Raw genomic sequence first — 25,992 nt, forward strand, 5'->3', positions numbered from 1 at the left:
GTCTAGGAGCGGCGGTATAGGGGTTACTAACTTTATTTAGTTGCGGGGGGCTCCGGGGGCGCCGGTATAGGGGGTTAACATATTTATTATAGTGGCGGCGCGTCCGGGAGCGGCGGTTTAGGTGTTAATCAGTTTATTATAGTTGCGGTGGGCTCCGGGAGCGGCGGTTTAGGGGTTAATAAGTTTATTAGAGTGGTGGTGGGCTCCGGGAGCGGCGGTTTAGGGGGTAATAACTTTATTTAGTTGCGGCGGTGTAGGGGGGGACAGATTAGGGGTGTTTAGACTCGGGGTACATGTTAGGGTGTTAGGTGCAGACATCTCCCATAGGAATCAATGGGATGTCTGGCAGCAGCGAACATGAACTTTCGCTATGGTCAGACTCCCATTGATTCCTATGGGATCCGCCACCTCCAGGGCGGCGGTTTGAAAACCAGGTACGCTGGGCCAGAAAAGTGCCGAGCGTACCTGCTAGTTTTTTGATAACTAGCAAAAGTAGTCAGATTGTGCCGCACTTGTGTGCGGAACATCTGGAGTGACGTAAGAATTGATCTGTGTTGGACTGAGTCCGGCGGATCGAAGCTTACGTCACTAAATTCTACTTTTGCCGGTCTCTAGCCTTTGATAACTAAGGCGAATCAGCCTCGCCACAAATACGCTGCGGAATTCCAGCGTATTTGAGGTTGACGGCTTGATAACTACCCCCCTCTGTATGTAATTATTATTTGTCCAGATATATTGTTGTTCGAAATTTCCCATGTAAATATTCGCGAAACTGGGGGCAAATTTTGTGCCCATCGCTGTAAAGCATTTTTGTAAGTATATGGTGCCCTCAAATTCAAAAAAATTCTAAGTGAGGATAAAATGAATGGATTCTTCAATAAAAGTTATCTGTTCACTTATAATATTTGTTTCTGTAGTTAGAACATCTTTTACAGCTAGTATACCCATTGAATGTGGTATTGATGTATATAGTGCTGTGATGTCCAATGTGACTAGAGAAGAGAATAACTATCTTTCCATTCTATATTTTTTAGTAACGATAGGAGATGTGGAGTTTCTTGAATATAAGATTTTATAGGGGGAATTATAGGTTGGAGATAATGATCTACATATTCTGACAGATTGCTTGTTAGACTATTTATCCCAGAAATTATTGGTCGCCCTGGTGGGTTTATTTTATATTTATGTATTTTTGGCAGATGGTAAAAAGTAGCCACTTTTGGATTATCTAGACTTAAAAATTTGTATTCATCGATATTTAAAAGAGATCTGTTTTTAGCCTTAGTAATTAGCTTGTTGTATTCCCCAGAAAAATTCTTTGTTGGGTCATTTATTAGTATTTCATATGTATCTAGGTTGGATAATATTTGAGTTGCTTCTTTAATGTAATTACTTTTATTTTGTACAACAATCGAACCTCCTTTATCTGCCTCCCTAAAAACTAAATTATGGTTCTTACTTAGATCCGATAATATTTTTTCTTCTTTATTAGTTATATATTTCTCCTTTAATTTGAAATTTTTGCACATTGTTTCAAGATCGTTCAGTACTAAATCTTCAAATAAAGAAATATTCCCTTGGAGTGTATGGGATAAAAAGTAGATATTGGTTTAAAATGACTATGCCTTATAATTCTTTCGTCATTTATTTTGATAGGGTTTTCTTTCTCTAGGCTATCTAGGGTGTCTAATGTTTGTTGATCCCCTTGTGTTAGAGTGATGTTGTTTGTTAATTCCTTATGTCGATCCCTATTTAGATTTGTATTTTTGTATTTCCTTCCAATGTCTGATCTTCACTTTCATTATAAACGCTTTTATTTTTTTGAAAATGACATTGAAGTGTTAATTTTCTCTGACATAGTTTATTTCTCCTATTTGGTTTGACCATCTATTTGTGCGATTTGTGTAATTGTCATAAGTGTGATTGAAATCATAATTATAATTTCTACTTCTATTTTTATGTCTTTGATATTGCCAATCTCTATCGATCGTATTGTAATTGTTTCTGTTTGTCTGGTTTGGTCTAAATGAATTCTGTTTATATCCTTTGTTATTGCTACTAAAATTTATTTTTTCAGTAGATTTTGTTTTTTGAGTATTTTTGGGGATAGCTCCTGTTTCTGTAGTTGGTTTTACATTTTTGTCTGTGCTTCCAAAAAATCTATTAGTTGATTTGGAGACAGGGAATACTTCTATGTTAGGTGTATCTGTTGCATCTATAAATTTATCTCCTTCTGAATTTGAGGGCACCATGTACTTACAAAAATACGGCACAGCGATGGGCACAAAATTTGCCCCCAGTTTCGCAAATATTTACATGGGAAATTTCGAACAACAATATATCTGGACAAATAATAATTACATACAGAATATAGTCATGTGGAAGAGATTCATAGACAACATAGTTATAATTTGGAAAGGAAGTGAAAAAAGCTTTGATGAATTCATGAATACCATAAATAAAAAGAATTTGAATATCAAATTCACAAAACTATGGAATAAGAATGAAACACATTTTCTAGATATCACTATCTTCATAGAAGACAAATTGAAACCAAGATTTACACGAAAGATACAGACACTAATGACACTAATGGATACCTGCACGCAAGGAGTAACCATCACAAAAATTGGATCAGGAATATTCCATATGGACAATTTTAACGCATCAAACGGAATTGCACAAAAACTGAGGATTTCAAACAAGCGGCAGGATTACTCAAAGACAAATTCCACAGTAGAAAATATGACAAAGGAACAGTGGACAAGGCTTATGAAAAGGTAAAAGAGCTGAAAAGAGAAGATTTACTAAACACATTTCAAACCAAAAAACAACAAAAGAATTCTAGTCTCAGCAATCAACCTTTTGGAACATAAATTGCCAAAATTCATAACTACTTACAATAATGCCACCAGCAATATAAAAAAAAGTGCTAAAGAAACATTGGCACATTTTAGAAAAAGATCCTTTTCTTAAAGAACACATACCCAAATTTCCTAAAATTACATATAAGAAAAATATAAATTTCAAGAATATTTTGGCACCTACAAAACTCAAAAGGGATCAACCTGCAAAACAAAAGGGATCAACCCGCAAAACAAAATACATGGCTTAATTCCCAAACTAAAGGCTTTCTTAAAATGTAACAGAAAAAATTGCGTATGTTGTAAACATACTAGCAAAAACAAGGAAGAGAACAAATGGATAACAGATAAGGAAAATAGAAAATTCAAAATTGCAAGCCTCATAAATTGCAAATCAAAATACGTGGTATATCAGCTAACTTGCAGCTGTAATAAGTCTTGGAAGAATAAAGAGGACCCTAAAAACAAGAGCATTGGAACACATCAAAAATATTGAAAGTAAAGAAAGAGAATATAGAATTGGTGCACATTTTGAGGAGTTCCATAACAAAAGAACAGATGAGTTTAAAATCAAAGCAATAGAACATATTCCACACACAGAAAGCTCTGACTACTACAACTAAGAAAAAGGGAAACCTTCTGGATCTATAAACTAAAGACCAGAAAACCATATGGCTTAAATACTGATGTGGATCTAGCAGCATTCCTTTAAAGCCAGTTGTTTTTGGGGGGTTTTAAATAACAAAAAAAAAAAAAAATAACAAATATTTTAATATATTTAAATATATGTTAATAGATTTTAATATAATTTTAACATAATTATAATGACAAATACATTTAGTCAAATTACTAATGTCATCAACAAATGGAAATATTCGTTATGTAAAGTAAAAAAGTTTTATTAAAAAAAACTATAGTTTATTAATACATAATTGTATCTGTGCTTCATAATATTAATTGTAAGACACTCGCCTTTGTATACATTGCCCATTTTATCAGTTGACACATATATATATAAAAATCCCACTTCCAGAAATGTCAAAAATAATCCTCCAATTAATTAGTCCTTATTGAGTCAATCAAGAAACCAATTTTTAAATTCCACAAACGCTCCGTGTACAATATACACTGAGCGTCCTGGGGGCTTTAGACAAATCTCTTAGACAGATTATTAAGGACGAATCATTTAAAGCCTATTGACGTATAGGATTGGAGGTTTAATACTGGAAACAAGAAAGAGGACTGTTTTTTCATTCATACATTCATTCAATTTCTTAATATTTCATATAAAAATATAAATTTCTTCTTTCTTCACATTAAATTTCATATGAGGATACATATGCTAACACTGGTCTCTGGAAGCGCTAATAATAACCACTGTCTTGTCTATTCTTTTTTCTTTCTCACTATGATGAAAGTGAGTAGCCCCTTTTATTAGCAGTAGTCAGAGCCAGCTGAAAGCATATTTGAAACTAAGAGACATTTTTGGCGCTATTTTACAACCACCCTTCTCTCTCTGACACTTTTGGCTTACAGCCTGTTTTTATTTAACTGCAAGTAGAATTTTCTTAGGCAGCAATAAGTCTCAGAATTCTGTAGTCTAAGGAGTGGTTAAAAGAGCATGCACACACAGAATTGTGTAGTCTAAGGAGTGGTTAAATGATCATGCACACACAGAATTGTGTAGTCTAAGGAGTGGTTAAATGATCATGCACACACAGAATTGTGTAGTCTAAGGAGTGGTTAAATGATCATGCACACACAGAATTGTGTAGTCTAAGGAGTGGTTAAATGATCATGCACACACAGAATTGTGTAGTCTAAGGATAAGTTAAATGAGCATTTTTAATTTAATTTTTAATTAGTTAAACTTTACAATCACTTTAAAAGCAAACTACAAGACAAGACACTGATCAATACAGTAAACCATGTTCCCAGCAATATCTCAGAAATACAAATTTATTTACAACAGCAACATGATCAGTGATTTTATAACAGGCTTACACATTATCCATTTGCTATGAAGTGTTCCTTCTCTAGTAACATACAAACCTGTATACAACTTGTCTGTTTTTATGCTTATCTCCAGCAATATTTTAGAAATACAAATTTATACAAAAGTAGAGAACAACATAGTACGTGATTTTATATAAGATCTCTGATGAAGCGCATGTACACATGCGTGAAACACATCAGATATTAGGGAGCACCTTCTTGTACCCTATGGCTCGGATCCAATAAACTAAGGATTTACATACTATGGGACTCAGCGTTTTCTTCTTCCTCGCTTTATATGATTTTATATAACAGCAAACTTACACATACAGAACAGTGTACAGCTTGTCTATTTTATGCTTATTTCCAGCAATATGTCAAAAATACAAATGTATTTACAAGTAAAGAGCAACATGATCAGTGATTTTATATAACAACAGGCTTACACATTATTCATTTGCTATTCAATGTTCCTTCCCTGGAGTAAGCAAGGGAGGGAACTAACTGTACAATGTATGCTGGGAATTTGAGTCCAGAACTGCAGTGGCACAATACTGAGAGACATCTAGTGAACTATAAATTCCAGAATGCTTTGTAACTCCCAGAATACTGTGTTTCTTCCTCTGAAACTGAATTACATTCAAAGGATTAAAAGACATAGAAACGGAAATTAAATTGTCTTTTTTCTGCAGTTTTACTCCAGGTGGGTAGGAAAATCCAGAGGGGGGCAAATTCCCCCTCTTGCCCCCCCCCTTGTTGATGCCCATGTGTTTAACATCCCTTTACTTAACCCCTTCACTACAGGGAATTTCAGAGGAAAATTTGCCCAAAGTACTGAAGAATTTTTAGCATTTTTGCTATCAATCAGTTTAAACAAAAATAAAGGCTTTATTTTTTTTATTTTCCTATGAAAACTATATATATTTTTAAAGTTGACAATCCAAGGTTTTAATCTAGGCCAATTTTTGTTATATTTGATGCCACTATTAGGCCAACAAATTCTATAATATAAAAACAATTAACATTTTGGGTTTCTCGTTGAAATTATTTACGCACAACTACTGCAGCCATAATGGTTGCAAAAGTTTAACTGGGATCCCCTTTGTTCAGAAATAGCAGACATACATATCTTTGGCTTTGGTTTATGACAATTCGAAGGCCACTTATTGCAGCTGTGCACCACACTTAAAATTCCTGGGAGAACGAATGGGGTAAATCAGGTAGTTTGTAAGGTTAAATTTTGCTGCAGTGTACTGTAGAGATTACCTTCCCACCTGACACATCCCACCTCCTGATCTCTAGCTTATCCCTCTCAAACAGCTCTCTTTCCTCCTCCCCCTACTGGTCACCACTATCTTAGGTACTTGCATACAGTCTGCCAATATGCAGTTTACGGCTTTTTAAAAAAAATGTTTTATTTATTTATTTAGTGTAAGGGTTCCTCCTCACCCTCCCACCTCCTTGATCTTCCCCCAACAGCTCACTTTCCCCCCCCCCCCCTATTCCACTGCCTACCACCATTTTTGTTATTGGCTTCTAATTTTCCATATTTTTTTTTCTGTAGTGTAGGGGCCCCCTCACCTTCCCTCTAAGGAGTGGGGAAATAAGCATTCACACACAGAATTGTGTAGTCTAAGGAGTGGCTAAATGATCATGCACACACAGAATTGTGTAGTCTAATGAGTGGTTAAATTAGCCTGCACACACATAATTGTGTGGTCTGAGTAGTTATATGACCATGCACACACATAATTGTGTAGTCTAAGGAGTGGTTACATGAGCATGCACACACATAATTGTGTAGTCTAAGGAGTGGTTAAATGAGCATGCACACACAGAATTGTGTAGTCGAAGGAGTGGTTAAATGAGCATGCACACACAGAATTGTGTAGTCTAAGGGGCGGTTAACCCCTTACCGACCAAGACGTATGGGGTACGTCCAGCAAAAAAATGCAGTTAACGACCGAGGACGTACCCCATACATCTTGGTCTTTGAAAGCGGTGGAAGCGCTGATCGCTTTAAGCCGCTTTCATGTTATTACAGTGATGCCTCGATATTGAGGCATCCTGCAATAACACTTCTTAGCCACCCAATGCAGAAAGAGCCACTCTTTGACCCTCTCTGCATCGGGCATCGAAGGTCGTGATCGTTGGTGGGTGGGAGGCGATGTGGGAGGCAGGTGGATGTCCATAGATGTAATCCAGGAGTAAGAGGGTGGCGGGATCGCAAACGGATGCACGCGCATGCACGGGGGCAGTGGCCGGGCACATGCACGGGGCGGGAGTGGGTGGGAACACTACACTATGAGACCTTTTTAGTAAATAAAGTGGTAGAGAGGAGGGTGTGAATTTTAATCTAAGAGATCTGGGAGGGGGTGGGGGTTGGTTTTTGAGGGGGGAAGCTACACTACAGAAAAATATTAAAAAAAAAAAAGCCAACATTTTATTGTAAACTGGTACTGGCAGACAGCTGCCAGTACCCAAGATGGTGCACAATAAGGTAGAGGGGGAGGGTTAGAGAGCTGTTTGGGGGGGTCAGAGAGGTTGGTGGCTAAGGGGGGATTATACACAGCAGAATACGTGGGGGTTTTTTAAAAAAAAACAACAACTTATTTTAGTACTGGCAGACCTTCTGCCAGTATTTAAGATGTCGGGGACAATTGTGGGATGGGGGAGGGAAGAGAGCTGTTTGGGAGGGATTAGGGGATGGGGATGTCTAAGGTGGGAGGCTGATCTCTACACTAAACCTAAAATTAACCCCGCAAGCTCCCTACAAGCTACCTAATTAACCCCTTCACTGCTGGGCATAATACACGTGTGGTGCGCAGTGGCATTAAGCGGCCTTCTAATTACCAAAAAGCAATGCCAAAGCCATATAAGTCTTCTATTTATGAACAAAGGGGATCCCAGAGAAGCATTTACAACCATATGTGCCACAATTGGACAAGCTGTTTGTAAATAATTTCAGTGAGAAACCTAAAATTTGTGAAAAAGTGAACGATTTTTTTTTATTTGATCGCATTTTGCGGTGAAATGGTGGCATGAAATATACCAAAATGGGCCTAGATCAATACTTTGGGTTGTCTACTACACTACACTAAAGCTAAAATTAACCCTACAAGCTCCCTAATTAACCCCTTCACTGCTGGGCATAATACACGTGTGGTGCGCAGTGGCATTTAGCGGCATTCTAATTACCAAAAAGCAATGCCAAAGCCATATATGTCTGCTATTTTTGAACAAAGGGGATCCCAGAGAAGCATTTACAACCATGTGTGCCATCATTGCACAAGCTGTTTGTAAATAATTTCAGTGGGAAACCTAAAGTTTGTGAAAAAAATTGTGAAAAAGTGAACGTTTTTTTTTTATTTGATCGCATTTGGCGGTGAAATGGTGGCATGAAATATACCAAAATGGGCCTAGATCAATACTTTGGGATGTCTTCTAAAAAAAAACTAAAAAAAAATTATTATTATTATCATTTATTTGTATAGCGCCACCAAATTCCATAGCGCTGAGTACAATGATAGGGGTATACAATGACAAAGATTTGTGATAAAATACAAAACATAAAAAAACTAAACAAATCTAGCACAGGAGGAAGAGGGCCCTGCTCTGGAGAGCTCACAGTCTATAGGTTTAGGGTGCAGAGACATAAGGTTGGGGTAGCTTGTTACATCGGTTGTATTTGCAGCAGTGAGTCAGGCAGTTCATGTACATGTATTAGTTTGGTTAGGATGCGGGATGGAGGAGAGATGGTAAGCCTCTCTGAATAGTTGGGTTTTCAAGGATCGTCTGAAGCTATACAAGGTTGGAGACAGTCTAATGGAGCGGGGCAGAGAGTTCCAGAGGATAGGAGCAGCACGTGCGAAGTCTTGGAGGCGGGAGTGGGAGGTAGAGATAACAGGAGTGTAGAGACGTAGGTCAGAGGTTGATCAAAGAGGACGGGATGGGGAATATTTCACGATGAGAGAGGAAATATAGTTGGGAGTTAGACTGTTGAGTGCTTTGTAGGTTAGGGCTAATACTTTAAATTGTATTCTGGAGTGTACGGGGAGCCAGTGTAGAGACTGGCAGAGCGGAGCAGCTGATGTAGATCATCGACTTAGGTGGATGAGTCTAGCAGAAGCATTCATAATAGATTGGAGGGAGGAGAGGCAGTGTTTTGGAAGGCCATTTAGGAGTATATTGCAATAATCAATGCGTGACAGGATGAGGGAATGAATAAGTATTTTTGTAGTTTTTTGAGTAAGGAAGGGACGAATTCTGGAAATGTTGCGTAGGTGTGAACGGCAGGATTTGGTAAGCGTTTGTATATGTGGGTTGAATGTGAGTTCTGAGTCTAGTGTGACCCCAAGGCAACGGACCTGGGATGAGGTGTTGAGAATAGAGTCTCCAACCATCAGAGAAATGTCAGGTGTCGTATGTCTCGAAGAGGGGGGAATAAGAAACAGCTCAGTTTTGGACAGATTGAGTTGGAGGTAGTGTGAAGACATCCAAGAGAAAATTGCAGAGAGGCAGTCAGAAATCTGGTTGAGTAAAGAGGGAGAGATATCAGGAGAGGAATGATAGATTTGGGTATCATCAGCATATAGGTGGTACTGGAATCCAAAGGAGGCTATAAGTTTTCCAAGGCAGGATGTATAAAGAGAGAAAAGCAAGGGGCCCAAGACAGAAGCTTGCGGTACTCCAACTGAGAGAGGCATAGGATCACAACATATGTTGTTAAAGGAAACTGAAAACGAGCGGTTTGAAAGATATGATGCAAACCAGGAGAGGGCTGTGTCTTGGATGCCAAATTAATGTAGTATTTTTAGGAGGAGAGGATGGTCAACTGTGTCAAAAGCTGCGGACAGGTCAAGAAGTATTAGTAAGGAGTAATGGCCTTTTGCTTTAGCTGATAACAGGTCATTTGTTACTTTAGCAAGAGCGGTTTCTGTTGAGTGTTTAGGGCGGAAACCAGATTGTAGTGGATCAAGTAAGGAGTTAGTTGTGAGAAATTGAGTTAGCCGATTATAGACTAGTCGTTCCAATAATTTTGAAGCAAAGGGAAGTAAGGAGACCGGTTGATAGTTAGAAGGTGTGGAGGGGTCAAGCGAGGGCTTTTTAAGGATTGGTATGATTGACGCATGCTTGAATGTGTCAGAAAATGTGCCAGCAGTGAGAGATTGGTTAAAGAGATGAGTTAGGGTAGGGGTTAGGGAAGCAGAGAGAGAGGGAATAAGTTGTGAAGGAAAAGGGTCAAGTGGGCAGGTTGTGAGAAGAGCCAAGGATAGGAGTGCAGAGTCTTCTTCCTCTGTTACAGGAGGGAAGTAGCATAGATTTTTGTTAATAGAAGGGGTGGGTAGGATCGCTGGGTTTGCGGGGTGCGAGGTGCAGATCTCTTTTCTAATGGTGTCAATTTTATTTTTGAAGTGATCAGCAATAATTTGAGCAGTGAGGTTGGTAGTGGGCAGGGGGGGCAGGCGGTTAGGGTAGATTAATTAATAGTTGAATATAGTTTAATTTAAATCTAAAGGTAAGTTTAAATTTATTATAAATAGGAATGAGTTAATATTTAATATAAAGCTAGCGGGTTGTTAGGTTTAGGGGTTAATAGTTTAATTTAGTTTATGGCGATGTGGGGGGTTGCCGGTTTAGGGGTTAATAGGTTTAGTAAGTGGTAGTGATGTGGGAGGCCAGAGGTTTAGGGGTTAATACCTTTAGTTAGTTGCGGCGGGGTCCGAGAGCGGCGGTTTAGGGGTTAATAACTTTATTTAGTTGCGGCGGGGTCCGGGAGCAGCGGGATAGGGGTTAAACAGTTTAATATAGTGGCAGTGCTTAGTGACAGTATACAAATACATCTGTGAAAAAGCCCAATAGCAGCGAGATTGATGACTGTTAGTTAACAACGGTCCGCTGCTCATCGCCCCATACTTGGTGCGCTGCTTTTTCACAGCTTTTTATATAAATAAGGAGAGCGTATTTAGGTCTGCGGCCGCGATGTTAGGTGATGTCAGGCGAGCGTATTGGTGCCGTTGAATGCAAGTAAGTTGACAGCTTGATAAGTAGGCCTCTTAGTGTCCTTTAAATAATGTCAATAGATCCTTACTGTTTCATAATCAAACTGTGTTTGCCTATGTTTCTATGTTATACCTCTAACCTATTCATGCCATTTTACATAATTTTCTAATTAACATTTTTAAATAGACCAAACAGCCACAATATGACATTTGAAACAAGTCAAAATGGATTGTCAAGGCTTGTGAATGAATTATAATCTTGTAAAAAAAAAATAAGAAGAAAAATAATACAATAAATAAGCTTAAGAAAAATGAAATATTATATGAATACATGTGTGTGGGGGGTGGGGCTGCTGCAGGTGGTTATAATGGACCTTTTGGGGAAATAAAATTGGTTGCTACTAAGATATAAACACTATAAGCAAGAAGGCAGACAAAGACTTCTACACAAAAATATTCCATCCACAACGCTGCATCACTTGTAGTAACTGAGGCCATAAATGGTCCTGTTGAACCACCTCACATGTTCCATTGCTGCTGTGACTTCCAATTATTATCTTGATGCAAAACAGGAGCATACCTGGAGGTAGCACTGAGGAAGTGCAAAAGACATTTTTAGAGCATAACTGACTTACAAATTGGCCAAAATTAATTATTAATTGAAGTGACTAATGCAGATACCCAAATCAGGTGCTCTCATCTTTATGACAAAGTTCCCAGCCACCCTGCATTTTGAGGATAGCCTCAATTTGAAATCTCTGCCCCAATACTATTTTTTCCTATTCTCTTAAAGGGATAGGAAAGTCAAAATTAAACTTGCATGATTCAGATAGAGCATGTAATTTTAAGACACTTTTAAAGTCACTTCTATTTTCAAATTTGCTTTGTTCTCTTAGTTGTTAAAAAAGAATATGCACATATCCTACACTAGTGGGAGCTGCTGCTAATTGGTGCCTGCACACATTTGTCTCTTGTGATTGGATAACTAGATGTGTTCAGCTTCCTGCCAGTAGTGCAATGCTGTCCCTTCAGCAATGGATAACGAGAGTATGAAGCAAATTTGATAATAGAAGTGAATTGCAAATTTGTTTAACATTGTATGTTCTATCTGATTTATAAAATAAAATGTTGTGGTTTACTATCGCTTTAAGCATGTTCTCCTTTAAGAAGCACCCTATAGAAATCATAAAAACTTATTCAACATTGAGCAAGTACAACATGGACAATACATAGCATCTTAATTTTGTATTTGTAAATGTGCTGTGTATGTGATAGAATTGTCTGCCATCTGTAACACCTTGAACTTAGAATATCCTTCTGTTATGCACCCATAAAGCAAGTGATGTAATGCAAATGCAATCTTCCATTATACAGGTCCACTTGAGTAGGACAACTTGGCCAACATGAGAACTAAGCATGTCTGGTCTGTTCTTGACAGAAGTCATAGCTTAAACTTTACTTGGAAATAGATTTAGGGGTTCTTGTAGACAAAGTACAATCAAGTACCAGGCAGGAGCTTCTAAGTCAAATTAACTATAGATATTTTCTCCAAGAAAATTATTTATGTCAAAAGGTCACCTTTTCAGTATAGAGGAAATAGTATTTAATCTCAAGTAATGAGAAAGATTTATCATTAGCTCTTATGTCCCTTTAAGGTCTATGGTCTATGGTCTCCATGTACAAAGCCGGTGTGGACAAGGTTCTTAACTTGAGAACTTGTCCAACCGGCTTTGCATCGAATTTCAGTGTGTAATGCTGCCCCTTCTCTCGTGTGACCATGTAACTACAATGTAACTACATCTTATGGAACACTTATTTTGTGCACATGCATTAATGTTTGTCAAGTGCACACAAAATAGTTAAATTATAGTAATTGTTTAGTATGTCATGCTTACAATGTATTACATTGTGAGTATGGTGTATTACAGTGTGGGAAAGTTTATTGTTTTTCTTTTTAAAGTGGCATCAGTGGGGCTCCGTAGATTCCAAGCATCTGCCTATCTCTCACACAAGAAGCATTGTGCCTGCATTGTAGCAATGCTGGGGAGAAGCCGCACAGCTAGAGAGCTCAGCAGCATTGCTTGGTTACACATAGCAACGTGCACACTTTGTCAAATAGTGTTGTCACCCCTCTATGAAATACGTTTCTGTAATGTTTCATGGTTACATATTTTGTTCCTGCTCATATTCTGCATACATTGTAGAATTGCATAAAACAACCAAAAGAATTACATTTAATCTGCTATATATTTGTTTTATTTTTTATTTATTGACTTAAGTATCCCATTCATAAATGTTGGTGATTTAGTAAGATGGGCAGATGCTAAACAGAACTATAAAGTGTGTGTTTTAAATATTTAGGAAATAATGACTCCCTTGCTGTTGTTTAACATGTATGGAATAGAAAAATGATTTAAAAAAATGTTTATATTTATGTTGGCTTTTCCCATATATGTATATTTCTGAAAAGTTGTTATTGTTCAGCTGAACAATTAAAAAAATAAACAAAGTATTATTTGTGTGAAAACCTTCTAGAAAAAGTAGTAAACTTGATGGGTAAATGCAAGGAGTGAAAATAGATTTAGGGGTGTGAAATGGAGATGAAGCCGTTAAATGCATTATTAAGAAATATCTTTAAAAAATTGTGAAAATGAAAAAAAAAAAATACTAAAGGAAGCAAAAAATGGGAAGTGTATGTTGCATTATTCTGCCACATAAAGTTAAGCTACAACCTTTATATTCTAGAGAAATATTCTTAACCTGAAAATCCTCACACAAGGTAAAGTATCTCATCTCTTTGTCTTATTCTGTTTTTGATTTTTTTAAACAGTTGTCAAAGCTATGCAATTCTGAGACTATTAAGTAAGCATTTTCTCTTTAATTCAACCACTGTAGTCAGCATATTATTTGGGAAAATTGATAACTATTCAACAATTTTAAAAATTATGTTCATCTTAAAATATCTTAGTTTTGTCTGTCTGGAAAGCTGTATGATAATTAGAGACATTTTCCAGCACTTGCTTTCATGTAAAAAATTGTGCTTTTTCTCCCGGTCCCGAGTGGAGCCAAAATGCAAAAGCTGTAACCTATGGTTTCAAAATTTGCAGAATACAGAATTACCTTTTTGGTCTCTTTAGGGAGTGTGGGACAAAGTACAATTTGTACACAAAAGCAAAATGAGTGTTTAATGTCCTTTTAACTTAGATTGACAGAAAGATATCATACCCCCCAACTGTCCCGATTTTCGCAGGACAGTCCCGATTTTAGGGGTCTGTCCCCCTGTCCCGGGTTGCTAGCCATCTGTCCCAATTTGCCCCAGGTATTTAAAAAAGAAAAAAAAAAAAAAAATTTAAATTTTGTTGGGCCCATAATCAGAAGCAGCTGGCTTTGCTCTCACAGGGTTAGATACCTGTTAAATTCCCTGTGGAAAAGGAATGGTGTGTGGGTTAAGCAGGAGTAAGAAGGCTGTATACACTCTGACCACAGGTAATGGTGACCTCTCTAACCTACCTCTGGTAGTGATGATGTCTAACCCCTAGTGATAATACTAGCATGCCTTCAGTTTTATACAATGAGCAGTGCTAATACCAGGGTAACAAACAGTGGCAGCCGCAGACTGCCAGCTAATGTGCTTGCCAACCCCAGGACCCCATACAATGAATTACAGATACCCATATATGATGTAGTGTGTGTGTCTATCTGTATCCATAACTGTGTGTGTGTATCTGTATGTATAAGTTTATGCTATGTAGTGTGTGTGTGTATCTGCATGTATAAGTGTATGCTATGTAGTGTGTGTGTATCTGCATGTATAAGTGTATGCTATGTAGTGTGTGTGTATCTGCATGTATAAGTGTATGCTATGTAGTGTGTGTGTGTCTGCATGTGTAAGTGTATGCTATGTAGTGTGTGTGTATCTGCATGTATAAGTGTATGCTATGTAGTGTGTGTGTGTCTGCATGTGTAAGTGTATGCTATGTAGTGTGTGTGTGTATCTGCATGTATAAGTGTATACTATGTAGTGTGTGTATATGCATGTATAAGTGTATGCTATGTAGTGTGTGTGTATCTGCATGTGTAAGTGTATGCTATGTAGTGTGCTACTGTGCATTTTTGCTGACTTTAAAGGCCAGAATTTAGAATATTACTGGGGAATGCCGAGAGCAGTTTTAAAGAATTTATTATTAAATGTCCAATTAAGATAAAAATATTTAGCAATGTCTTTGCAAAGGATAATTAAATACATAACTCACATAGCCATACCAGTGGTTTGAGCTTGTGTTTCGTTTGCTGCCTAAGTGTATTAAAATCTATGACTTTATTTAGAATTTTATTTATATTACTTTGGTCTTATGATTTATGTAAGCCCCGCCCACCACATTTCAATTTTTTTCCGCGGGGGGGTCCCTCTTTTGAAATTTGAAATGTTGGGAGGTATGAGATATTGTTTTCCCTCATTAGTGACAGTTAATACTATTGTATAGGAAAACCATTATTTTAAATAAAATCAGTGGCATCCAATACTAAGATAGCTAATAACTAGTATAGCTTTTTGTAGAAATGCAATTTCTATTACAAGAAATATTTATGTTGTTTTACATTTCAGTTGTACAGTACTTAATTTTAACTACATATAACTTTATATTTTAATAATTATTTGTTAATAATTTCTTCTCTAAGATAGAAGTTGCACTAATTATAATCTGTACACATTTTTATTTTCCGATTACAAGTGGAGTGCGAAAATATTAGCACTATTGATTGCTAACTGTCCTCAAGTTAAATCAATAGCACTCCTATTCTTGTGCTGGAATTACAAGTTACTTTAAAGTAAAATGTTAGCATGCAAGTGAAAGCCTCAGGCAAGCTAATATTTGGAGGTAGGAAAGCTCAGCCGCACCTAGACCCTATCTCTGTAGACTTCTATGGGGCACGCTACAAAAGCCTTTTCTGGTTTTCGTTCGTGTACTAACCCGAAGGTGTGCTAGCCGCTAGGATAACTGTGCTAAAATCAAAGGTGCATTAATAAATATTGCAAATACCTTAGTTCTTCACATACAAGAAAATGTACTTCTATATATAAATATAGGTATATACAAAGGTATTTAAAATATTTCTATTAAAAAAAACAAACAAAATAAACATTAAATTGCTTTAAAAATGTAATTTGTATGAAAAGGTGTTGGACTGTGAAGTAGGGATGGGCGAATGTGCAAATTTTCGAATTTCGAATGTCGATAAGAACGAATATTCTTAAAAATTCGAAAATCGAATGTTATTTACAGTTTTCGAATGTCACTTTTGAATTCGAATGTTTATAATTATATCGAATGTCTACATTCGAAATTCGAATTTTTCGAATTCGAATATAAATTCGAATTTTTCGAATTCGAATATTGCATAATTCGAATATTACATTTAAAAGCATTATAAATACTATTACAATCTAAATTCGAATTTTTCGAATTCGAATACACGTATTGCATAATTCGAATATTACATTTAAAGAAAAAGCATTAGAAATACTATTACAATCTAAATTCGAATTTTTCGAATTCGAATACACGTATTGCATAATTCGAATATTACATTTAAAGAAAAAGCATTAGAAATACTATTACAATCTAAATTCTAATTTTTCGAATTCGAATATTGCATAATTCGAATATTACATTTAAAGAAAAAGCATTAGAAATACTATTACAACCTAAATTCGAATTTTTCGAATTCGAATACACGTATTGCATAATTCGAATATTACATTTAAAGAAAAAGCATTAGAAATACTATTACAATCTAAATTCGAATTTTTCGAATTCGAATATTGCATAATTCGAATATTACATTTAAAGAAAAAGCATTAGAAATACTATTACAATCTAAATTCGAATTTTTCGAATTCGAATATTGCATAATTCGAATATTACATTTAAAGAAAAAGCATTAGAAATACTATTACAATCTAAATTCGAATTTTTCGAATTCGAATACACGTATTGCATAATTCGAATATTATATTTAAAGAAAAAGCATTAGAAATACTATTACAATCTAAATTCGAATTTTTCGAATTCGAATATTGCATAATTCGAATATTACATTTAAAGTAAAAGCATTAGAAATACTATTACAATCTAAATTCGAATTTTTCGAATTCGAATATTGCATAATTCGAATATTACATTTAAAGAAAAAGCATTAGAAATACTATTACAATCTAAATTCGAATTTTTCGAATTCGAATATTTTCGAATGTAATCGTAAAATTCGAAACCGAATATTCGAAAATCGAATGTTAGAATGTTATGTAAACATTCGAAATTCGATTCGAACGAACGAATGTGTTAAAATTTGTGCCGTTTTTCGAATGTTGCGAAACATTCGCCCATCCCTACTGTGAAGGGCTCCCAATATAAATAGGTATTTGTGTGATATATACTGTATGTGTATTTGCCTGTGTATACATGTAAATGTGTGCACATGTATACACATATATGCATAAACATATACAAATATACACACACACATATATATATATATATATATATACACACACAGACAAATATATATATATATATATATGTACACAGTATATACAGTATATATATATATATATATATATATATATATATGTGTGTGTGTGTGTGAGTAATACTTTATTTTAATATATTTTCCTTGTGTTTTGTTATACTTTTATTGTAGCCCTAACACTTTACCTCAGGTCATAAGTCACACTAACCTTTTTAGCGCTTGAGCGCAACATTGTAATATGAATAATGTTTAGCGGGGTCGTGATATCCATTGAAAGTATCAGGCACACTAAAGGGATAAGAGCAACATTCTCTGGTTATTCTTCTTTACCATGGACTTGTAATACCAATTTGTGTCCTAATCCTTGCTCCGTCCTGCAAATCTGATAGTGCACCCTGCGCTACCAATAGCGATCCATTTGCAATCTGGGTCTTAATGTTTTTAATTACATACTTTATCCAAAACCTTTCTATTTTTAAGGAAGTATGGATTTTCTATATTGTATACACTTATCATTTCTATATAGATCAGTTGTGTTGGGCTGCTGTGGATTTTTGTGTGCAGTAATAACAAACATCATTTGTGATCCCAATTTAATAATATACATTGCAATTCTGATTACATATTCTAAGATTATCAGTAAATTCAAGAAAAAATGGAGAATGCGCCACATAGCGTAATTCTGCAAGATATACCATAGGATCATATACTGAATAGTATACACTCACATTTGGTGAAGCACTGTAATGTAGTGCGAACTGGGCAGATCGGATCCTTAGAGTTGTCTGGCAAAACTCTCACCTCACGATACAGGAACACAAAGTGTGAATGTGACTCTTCACTCACAGTAGCTGGGAAGACATCTTAGTGTTTAAATAAAACACTTGTTTTTATCTACTTGCTATTTTTTAATGTATGGAGTGAGCTTTCCACCACTGGTTGGTATATAGCAGTAAGGAGGCCTTTCAATCTTCCCTGCTACTGTGAGTGAAGAGTCACATTCACACTTTGTGCTCCTGTATCGTGAGGAGAGAGTTTTGCTGCACAACTCTAAGAATTCGGTCTGTCCAGTTCGCACTACATTACAATGTTACACCAAATGTGAGTGTATACTATTCAGTATATGATCGTATGGTATATCTTGCAGAATTACGCTATGTGGCGCCTTCTCCATTTTTTCTAGAATTTCCTTGAAGTGGACGGCCTAACTCCCTGAGGAGAGCTGCCTATTTGTATATCTTAACATAAGACTTTATATGTTTGTATTATATGCATATGGCACTATATATATGTTTTTCACAAATCGGAGTAGTGTTTATTAATATAACACTTGCTATCACATATATTTGGTTTATATATATATACATTATTTTCAACTATAGTGAAAGCGCTCCTATTTACACATGTGAGTGTTATTTTTGATTTTCAGTAAAGATTCCTTCACAACATAACAATGGATTCTGTGATTTCATCAAACAACACATTTGCTTTAGACCTTTTCAAGAAGTTAAGTGAAGGCAATTCAGGGCAAAACATCTTTTTTTCTCCTATGAGCATTTCATCTGCTCTAGCAATGGTTTATCTTGGGGCAAAAGGTAATACAGGATACCAGATGTCTCAGGTTAGTGGATTTAGTTAATCAACTTAATATGATAACTAAACAATTTCACACTGGCACAGTATTGTTGTTGGGATGATATTCCATTTAACCCATTTGCTGGCCTAATCTAGGCCATAATCAACCCTACAAATATAGCTCTCTCCCTGTTTTTACTTTCACCCTCACACTAACCTTAATCCTGTCCTGAATCGGAATCTTATGTTATCTTATTTGTAGCTCTAACATTTAATCTATTAATTTAATATACAGTAAAATTATTTAATATTAATCTGGGTCAATATTAAAGGGCCATAATACCCAAATGTTTAAACACTTGAAAGTGATGCAGTATAGCTGTAAAAAGCTGATTAGAAAATATCTCCTGAACATCTCTATGTAAAAAAGAAAGATATTTTACCTCCAAAGTTCCTCAGTAGCCACCTCCCATTGTAAAGGACTTCTAAGCAGCATTTTAGTGTGTCTGTCCTGGGACATCTTCGGGGATGAGCCTTGTGAACTCTCATATCATTTCACCAATCAGGTAAAGGAAGCTTACTATGAAATCTCATGAGAGTTAAGTCAAATCTCATGAGATCACAGTAAGAGTTCATGACCTCAGCACTGCTGATGCTGATTGGCTGCTGTTCATTTCTTAATTTTTTTTTATTTTTACCTGCAGCTGGCAGCAGGTGAAGTATAACTTTTTACACAGAACTTACTCTGCTGAGCTGAGGAGATTGTGAGGTAAAATATCTTCCTTTTTTACATAGAGATGTTCAGGTGATATTTTCCTGTCAGCTTTTTACAGTTATAGTGCATCAGTTTCAAGTGATTTAGCATATGAGTATTATGTCCCTTTAAGTTGAAGATGATATTATCATCAGGTGCTGGGTCTAACAACATTTTTGCTCTGTAATAGTTTTTCTTTTTTAATACTTCTGCATCTTTTTTCTGTCTGCATTACTAACACCTGCAGAAAGGACTTGATATGTTCATATTCTGTGATCCATATATATATCGGTTTCATTTTCTTAATAGTTTTGTTAATTTAACCCCTTTACGGAGGTTAAACATACATTCTAGGATTAATAGTCAGAAAATTGCATGCTCTAACGGATTACAGGCATGTACTTTTTTATTATAATGGCTCTTTAAAGGGATAGGAAAGTCAAAATTAAACTTGCATGGTTCAGACAGAGCATGTCATTTTAAGACACTTTTAAATTCACTTCTATTTTCAAATGTGCTTTGTTCTCTTGGTATCCCTTGTTGAAAAATAATTTGCACATATCCTACACTAGTGGGAGCTTCTGCTAATTGGTGCCTGCACACATTTGTCTCTTGTGATTGGCTAACTAGAAGTGTTCAGCTAGCTGCCAGTAGTGCAATAATGTTCCTTCAGCAAAGGATAACAAAATAAAGAAGAAAATTTAACAACAGAAGTAAATTGGAAAGTTGTTTAAAATTGTATGTTCTATCCAAACCATGAAAGAAAATGTTGGGGTTTCCTCGCCCTTTAAAGACAAAAAAGGATTTTTCTAATATAAATAATGTTGTGTGTTTTTCAGCCCTGTAACAATATATCATTGTGTTTTCTTGCTTCTAGGTGTTACAGTTTAACCAAAGTGGAAGAACCAAAGGTTGTTTTGTAAAGGTAACTATAATATTAGTACTTTCTCAAAACTGTTTTGTTATCTGCCTCAGATTTTGAGATCTGTTTACATAAAACAAATAACATTTGTATTTATTTATTTATTTATTTTGCCACAATACACTCATCACTTTCAAATCAAATATCATATTAAATAGAAAATAAGTGAAAAACTGAAACATCTCTTTTACGTTTCTGTTTTTAATCTGAAAATACCATACATATGGTTAGATTTTAAAGGGATATGGAATGGAAACTTTCAGAATTCATATAGATTTATCACGTACCGAATGAGGCCGTCTACACCTGTTTCCGCACGAGCGTTCAGGCTTACCGGAAACAGGAGTTAAGAAGCAGCAGTCTTAAGACCGCTGCTCCTTAACTCGTACGCCACCTCTGAGGCGGCAGACAGCAATCCGCTTGATCGCATACGATCGGGTTGATTGACACCCCCTGCGAATCTGCAGGGGGCGGCATTGCACAAACGTTTCTAGTGAAATGCTTGTGCAATGATAAATGCTGACAGCGTATGCTGTTGGCATTTATCGATGTTCAGCAGACATGATCGCTACAGCGGATAAAGCCCGTCCGCATATTCATAAATCGGCCCTAGAGTGTGCAATTTTATAATATATACGTATATAATCAAATTTACCCTTTGTGGAAACATTTCTCCATATAAGAGAGCATACTGATGTCGACTCAGGACTGTGCAAATATTATATATAACATTGCTGTAAACATTGTTGCAAAGAATGATGTCATTTAGTGGTCAAGATGCTCATTGAAAGTTTCAGCAAAAGAGACAAATACCAACAGGTAAATTTGATAACAATTGTTTTTTTTTATTTATTTTTGTTCCATATAAATCATGAAAGTTCCATGTCCCTTTTAGAAATCCATAATCGAATATACTTCACTAATGTATTTTATTCCACGTCTGTTACATGACAACTGATATAGATTTTTTTTTAATTAATAAGAAAAGGTGTACTGAGGCATCAGACCAAATTCATGAAGCTTTCCAGGAGCTGTTATCAGACGTCAACCAACCTAGCTGTGGCTATCTTCTGAAAACTGCCAATAAGCTGTTCAGTGAAAACAATGTCACTATTGTTACAGTAAGTAGTTGAAAGGAAATATTAGTAAATATGGCACATCATTTTAATTCTATATGCATAACATGATAGCAAGAGTAATAAAGTCATTAGTTTCAAATATTCTATAGTTGCATAACACATTTTTCATAAATTTAAAAATTAACATGAAACCGTGAAGGGGGATCCATTGGTATATAGGTCATTTGCAGTTTGTTGGAGTGTATGTCTTGGGTAAAAGGGTGGTTGCGCAAGTGGTGTAGGGGAGTAAGGGTTATTGTATAAGTGAGACTATGAATTGCCTGTGATAGTGAATATGGTGCAGTTATGGTCAATAAATGAAGGGGAGGTTATGTTAGGGTTAACTGTTGATAGGGTACAGAAGGTAGTATATTAATTGTAGTGGGTCAAGGCTATAACAGCCGGGCTTCCCAGTGGCCAATGAAGGTTATGGTTAGGAGTAAGAATCTTGGTAGAGAGAATTCTTCTTTTGGGAAAACAATGCTTCCAACACATTACACAGTGGATCATTTTACATTTCTGATAATAACCAATACATGTGTCAAAAGCTGCCACTGGTAAAGTTAAATATACTGCATACCTAGTTTCAGAAGCTGAAAATAAAATAGGGTACAAACAGACAGCTGAGGGTTAATAGTAGCAAAAGGTAAAAGTCTAGATAACAAGTGTAGCTCAAAAACACACTTCCATTATTGCACTCATTGTTATTTTTTTATTGTACTCATATTATTGTTATTTTTTCATTGCACTCATATTATTGTTATTTTTTTATTCTACTCATATTATTGTTATTTTTTTATTGCACTCATATTATTGTTATTTTTTTATTGCACTCATATTATTGTTATTTTTTTATTCTACTCATATCAAATGTTCAAAGTAATTTTTTATTGCTTGAACACTAGTCTGAAGCTGCTAACATCAGCTGTCGGATAACACAGGATTATTAACTTCCTCAGATGATAGACTTCTATGGTGGGGAGCAGCATAAGATATGTTGGATAACACTCAACCACAAAATTTAAGAAGTGCACACAATCTGCTCAAGTAGTAGAGTTTAGTTCTGTGCTCATACTACTATTTCAATGCATCGCAAATTTGACAGACCTCACATAGACATAAACACACATACGCACACATACATACATATACGCACACACATACATACATACATACATACACATAAGACACAGACATACATACACACACACACATATATATATATACGCACACACATACATACATACACATACGACACAGACATAGATACACACACACACATATATATATATATATATATGCACACACATACATTCATACACATACGATACAGACATACATATGCACACACACACACATACAACACAGACATACATACGCACACACACACACACATACATACATACACATATGACACAGACATACATACGCACATACATACATACACAGACATACAAACACATAGACACACACACACATACATACGCACACAGACATACATACATACAGATATGCAGACATACAAACATACACATACATACACATACATACATATGCGCACACAAACACATACATACATACATACATATACGCACACAGACATACATACACATACGCACAGAAACATAAATTCTACATACACATACGCACACATACATATACATACGCACACACACATATATACATACACACACACATACATACACACACACAGACATACATAAGTACACACATACATACATACATACATATATGCAGACATACAAACATACACATACATACATACACATACACACAGACATACATAAACATACGCACACTGACATACATACACATATGCACACACACACACATACATACACACACACATACATAAACATACGCACACACACATACATACATAAATACACATACGCACACACACACATATATACACATATGCACACACACATACATACACATACGCACCACACATACATATGCATGCACACACAGACATACATACACATACATACATATATATATACACATAAGCACACATACATACATACACATACGCACCCCACATACATATGCATGCACACACAGACATACATACGCACACTGACATACATATTACACAAACATACGCACACACATACATACACATATACACATACACATACACATACTTACACATAAGCACACACGCATACATATATACATACACATATGCACACACACACAGAAAAACATACACATATGCACACACACATACATATATACACATACGCACACGCACATACATACACATACGCACCACACATACATATGCATGCACACACAGACAAACATACACACGCATACATACAGTATCTCACAAAAGTGAGTACGCCCCTCACATTTTTGTAAATATTTTATTGTCTTTTAATGTGTCAACACTGTAGAAATTACACTTTGCTACAATGTAAAGTAGTGAGTAGTATACAGCCTGTATAATAGTGTAAATTTGCTGTCCCCTCAAAATAACTCAACACGGCCATTAATGTCTAAACCGTTGGCAACAAAAGTGAGTACACCCCTAAGTGGAAATGTCCAAATTGGGCCCAATTCGCCATTTTCCCTCCCTGGTGTCATGTGACTCGTTAGTGTTACAAGGTCTCAGGTGTGAATGGGGAGCAGGTGTGTTAAATTTGGTGTTATCGCTCTCACACCTCATGGCAAAGAACTCGCTGAGGATCTGAAAAAAAGAATTGTTCCTCTACATAAAGATGGCCTAGGCTATAAGAAGATTGCCAAGACCCTGAAACTGAGCTGCAGCACAATGGGCAAGACCATACAGCGGTTTCACAGGACAGGTTCCACTCAGAACAGGCCTCGCCATGGTCGACCAAAGAAGTTAAATGCACGTGCTCAGCGTCATATCCAGAGGTTGTCTTTGGGAAATAGACATATGAGTGCTGCCAGCATTGATGCAGAGTTTAAGGGGTGGGAGGTCAGCCTGTCAGTGCTCAGACCATACGCCGCACACTGCATCAAATTGGTCTGCATGGTTGTCGTCCCAGAAGGAAGCCCTTTCTAAAGATGATGCACAAGAAAGCCCTTCTTGATGAAGACAAGCAGACTAAGCCCTCCTTGATGAAGACAAGCAGACTAAGGACATGGATTACTGGAACCATGTCCTGTGGCCGATGAGACCAAGATAAATTTGTTTCAGATGGTGTCAAGCGTGTGTGGCGGCAACCAGGTGAGAAGTACAAAGACAAGTGTGTGTTGCCTACAGTCAAGCAAGCATGGTGGTGGGAGTGTCATGGTCTGGGCATGCATGAGTGCTGACAGCACTGGGGAGCTACAGTTCATTGAGGGAACCATTAATGCCAACATGTACTGTGAAGACTGAAGCAGAGCATGATTCCCTCCCTTCAGAGACTGGGCTGCAGGGCAGTTTTCCAACATGATAACGACCCCAAACACACCTCTAAGACGACCACTGCCTTGCTAAAGAAGCTGAGGGTAAAGATGATGGACTGGCCAAGCATGTCTCCAGACCTAAACCCTATTGAGAATCTGTGGGGCATCCCCAAATGGATGGTGGGGGAGTGCAAGGTCTCTAACATCCACCAGCTCCGTGATGTCGTCATGGAGGAGTGGAAGAGGACTCCAGTGGCAACTTGTGAAGCTCTGGTGAACTCCATGCCCAAGAGGGTTAAGGCAGTGCCATACAATGGTAGCCACACAAAATATTAACCCTTTGGGCCCAATTTGGACATTTACACTTAGGGGTGTACTCACTTTTGTTGCCAACGGTTTAGACATTAATAGGTTTGTGTGTTGAGTTATTTTGAAGGGACAGCAAATTAACACTGTTATACAGGATGCACACTCACTACTTTACATTGTAGCAAAGGGTCATTTCTTCAGTGTTGTCATATGAAAAGATATAAAATATTTTCAAAAATGTTAGGGGTGTACTCACTTTTGTGAGATACTGTATATACACATACACACACATACATAAATAAACATACGCACCACACATACATATGCAAGCACATACATTCACCTTTAAGCTCTTCCCTGTCCTGCCCCATTCAATAATGTGCTTTTCATAGCTCTACTGAATATCCAAGTCATTTTTTTCCCATGTAATAAGGTATTTTTATCTGTAGAAGCATAACTTGCAATACCTATGCAACAGCTATGTCCAAGTTCAGAATGAAACGAAAGACTGAAAATAATAGATAAATCGTGC

At 36.4% G+C, this 25,992-nt stretch overlaps 1 protein-coding gene across 2 annotated transcripts in view; it reads left to right on the forward strand.

Annotated features, from left to right (window-relative positions):
* The window catches only part of LOC128660694 (serpin B6), a 70,293-nt gene that overhangs the window by 31,607 nt on the left and 12,694 nt on the right, over window positions 1–25,992 (forward strand). Inside the window, exons 2-5 of one of the 2 annotated variants that reach the window (XM_053714650.1) lie at window positions 13,607–13,640; window positions 18,822–19,013; window positions 20,599–20,646; window positions 21,627–21,764. In XM_053714650.1, the coding sequence (XP_053570625.1) occupies window positions 18,846–19,013; window positions 20,599–20,646; window positions 21,627–21,764 (354 nt within the window). In that variant the 5' untranslated portion in view covers window positions 13,607–13,640; window positions 18,822–18,845. The remainder of the gene's footprint in view (window positions 1–13,606; window positions 13,641–18,821; window positions 19,014–20,598; window positions 20,647–21,626; window positions 21,765–25,992) is intronic. The other variant, XM_053714651.1, reaches the window with a different exon arrangement.

This window comes from Bombina bombina, chromosome 5 (genome assembly GCF_027579735.1).
Source record: "Bombina bombina isolate aBomBom1 chromosome 5, aBomBom1.pri, whole genome shotgun sequence".
In the NCBI taxonomy this organism is placed as follows: domain Eukaryota; kingdom Metazoa; phylum Chordata; class Amphibia; order Anura; family Bombinatoridae; genus Bombina; species Bombina bombina.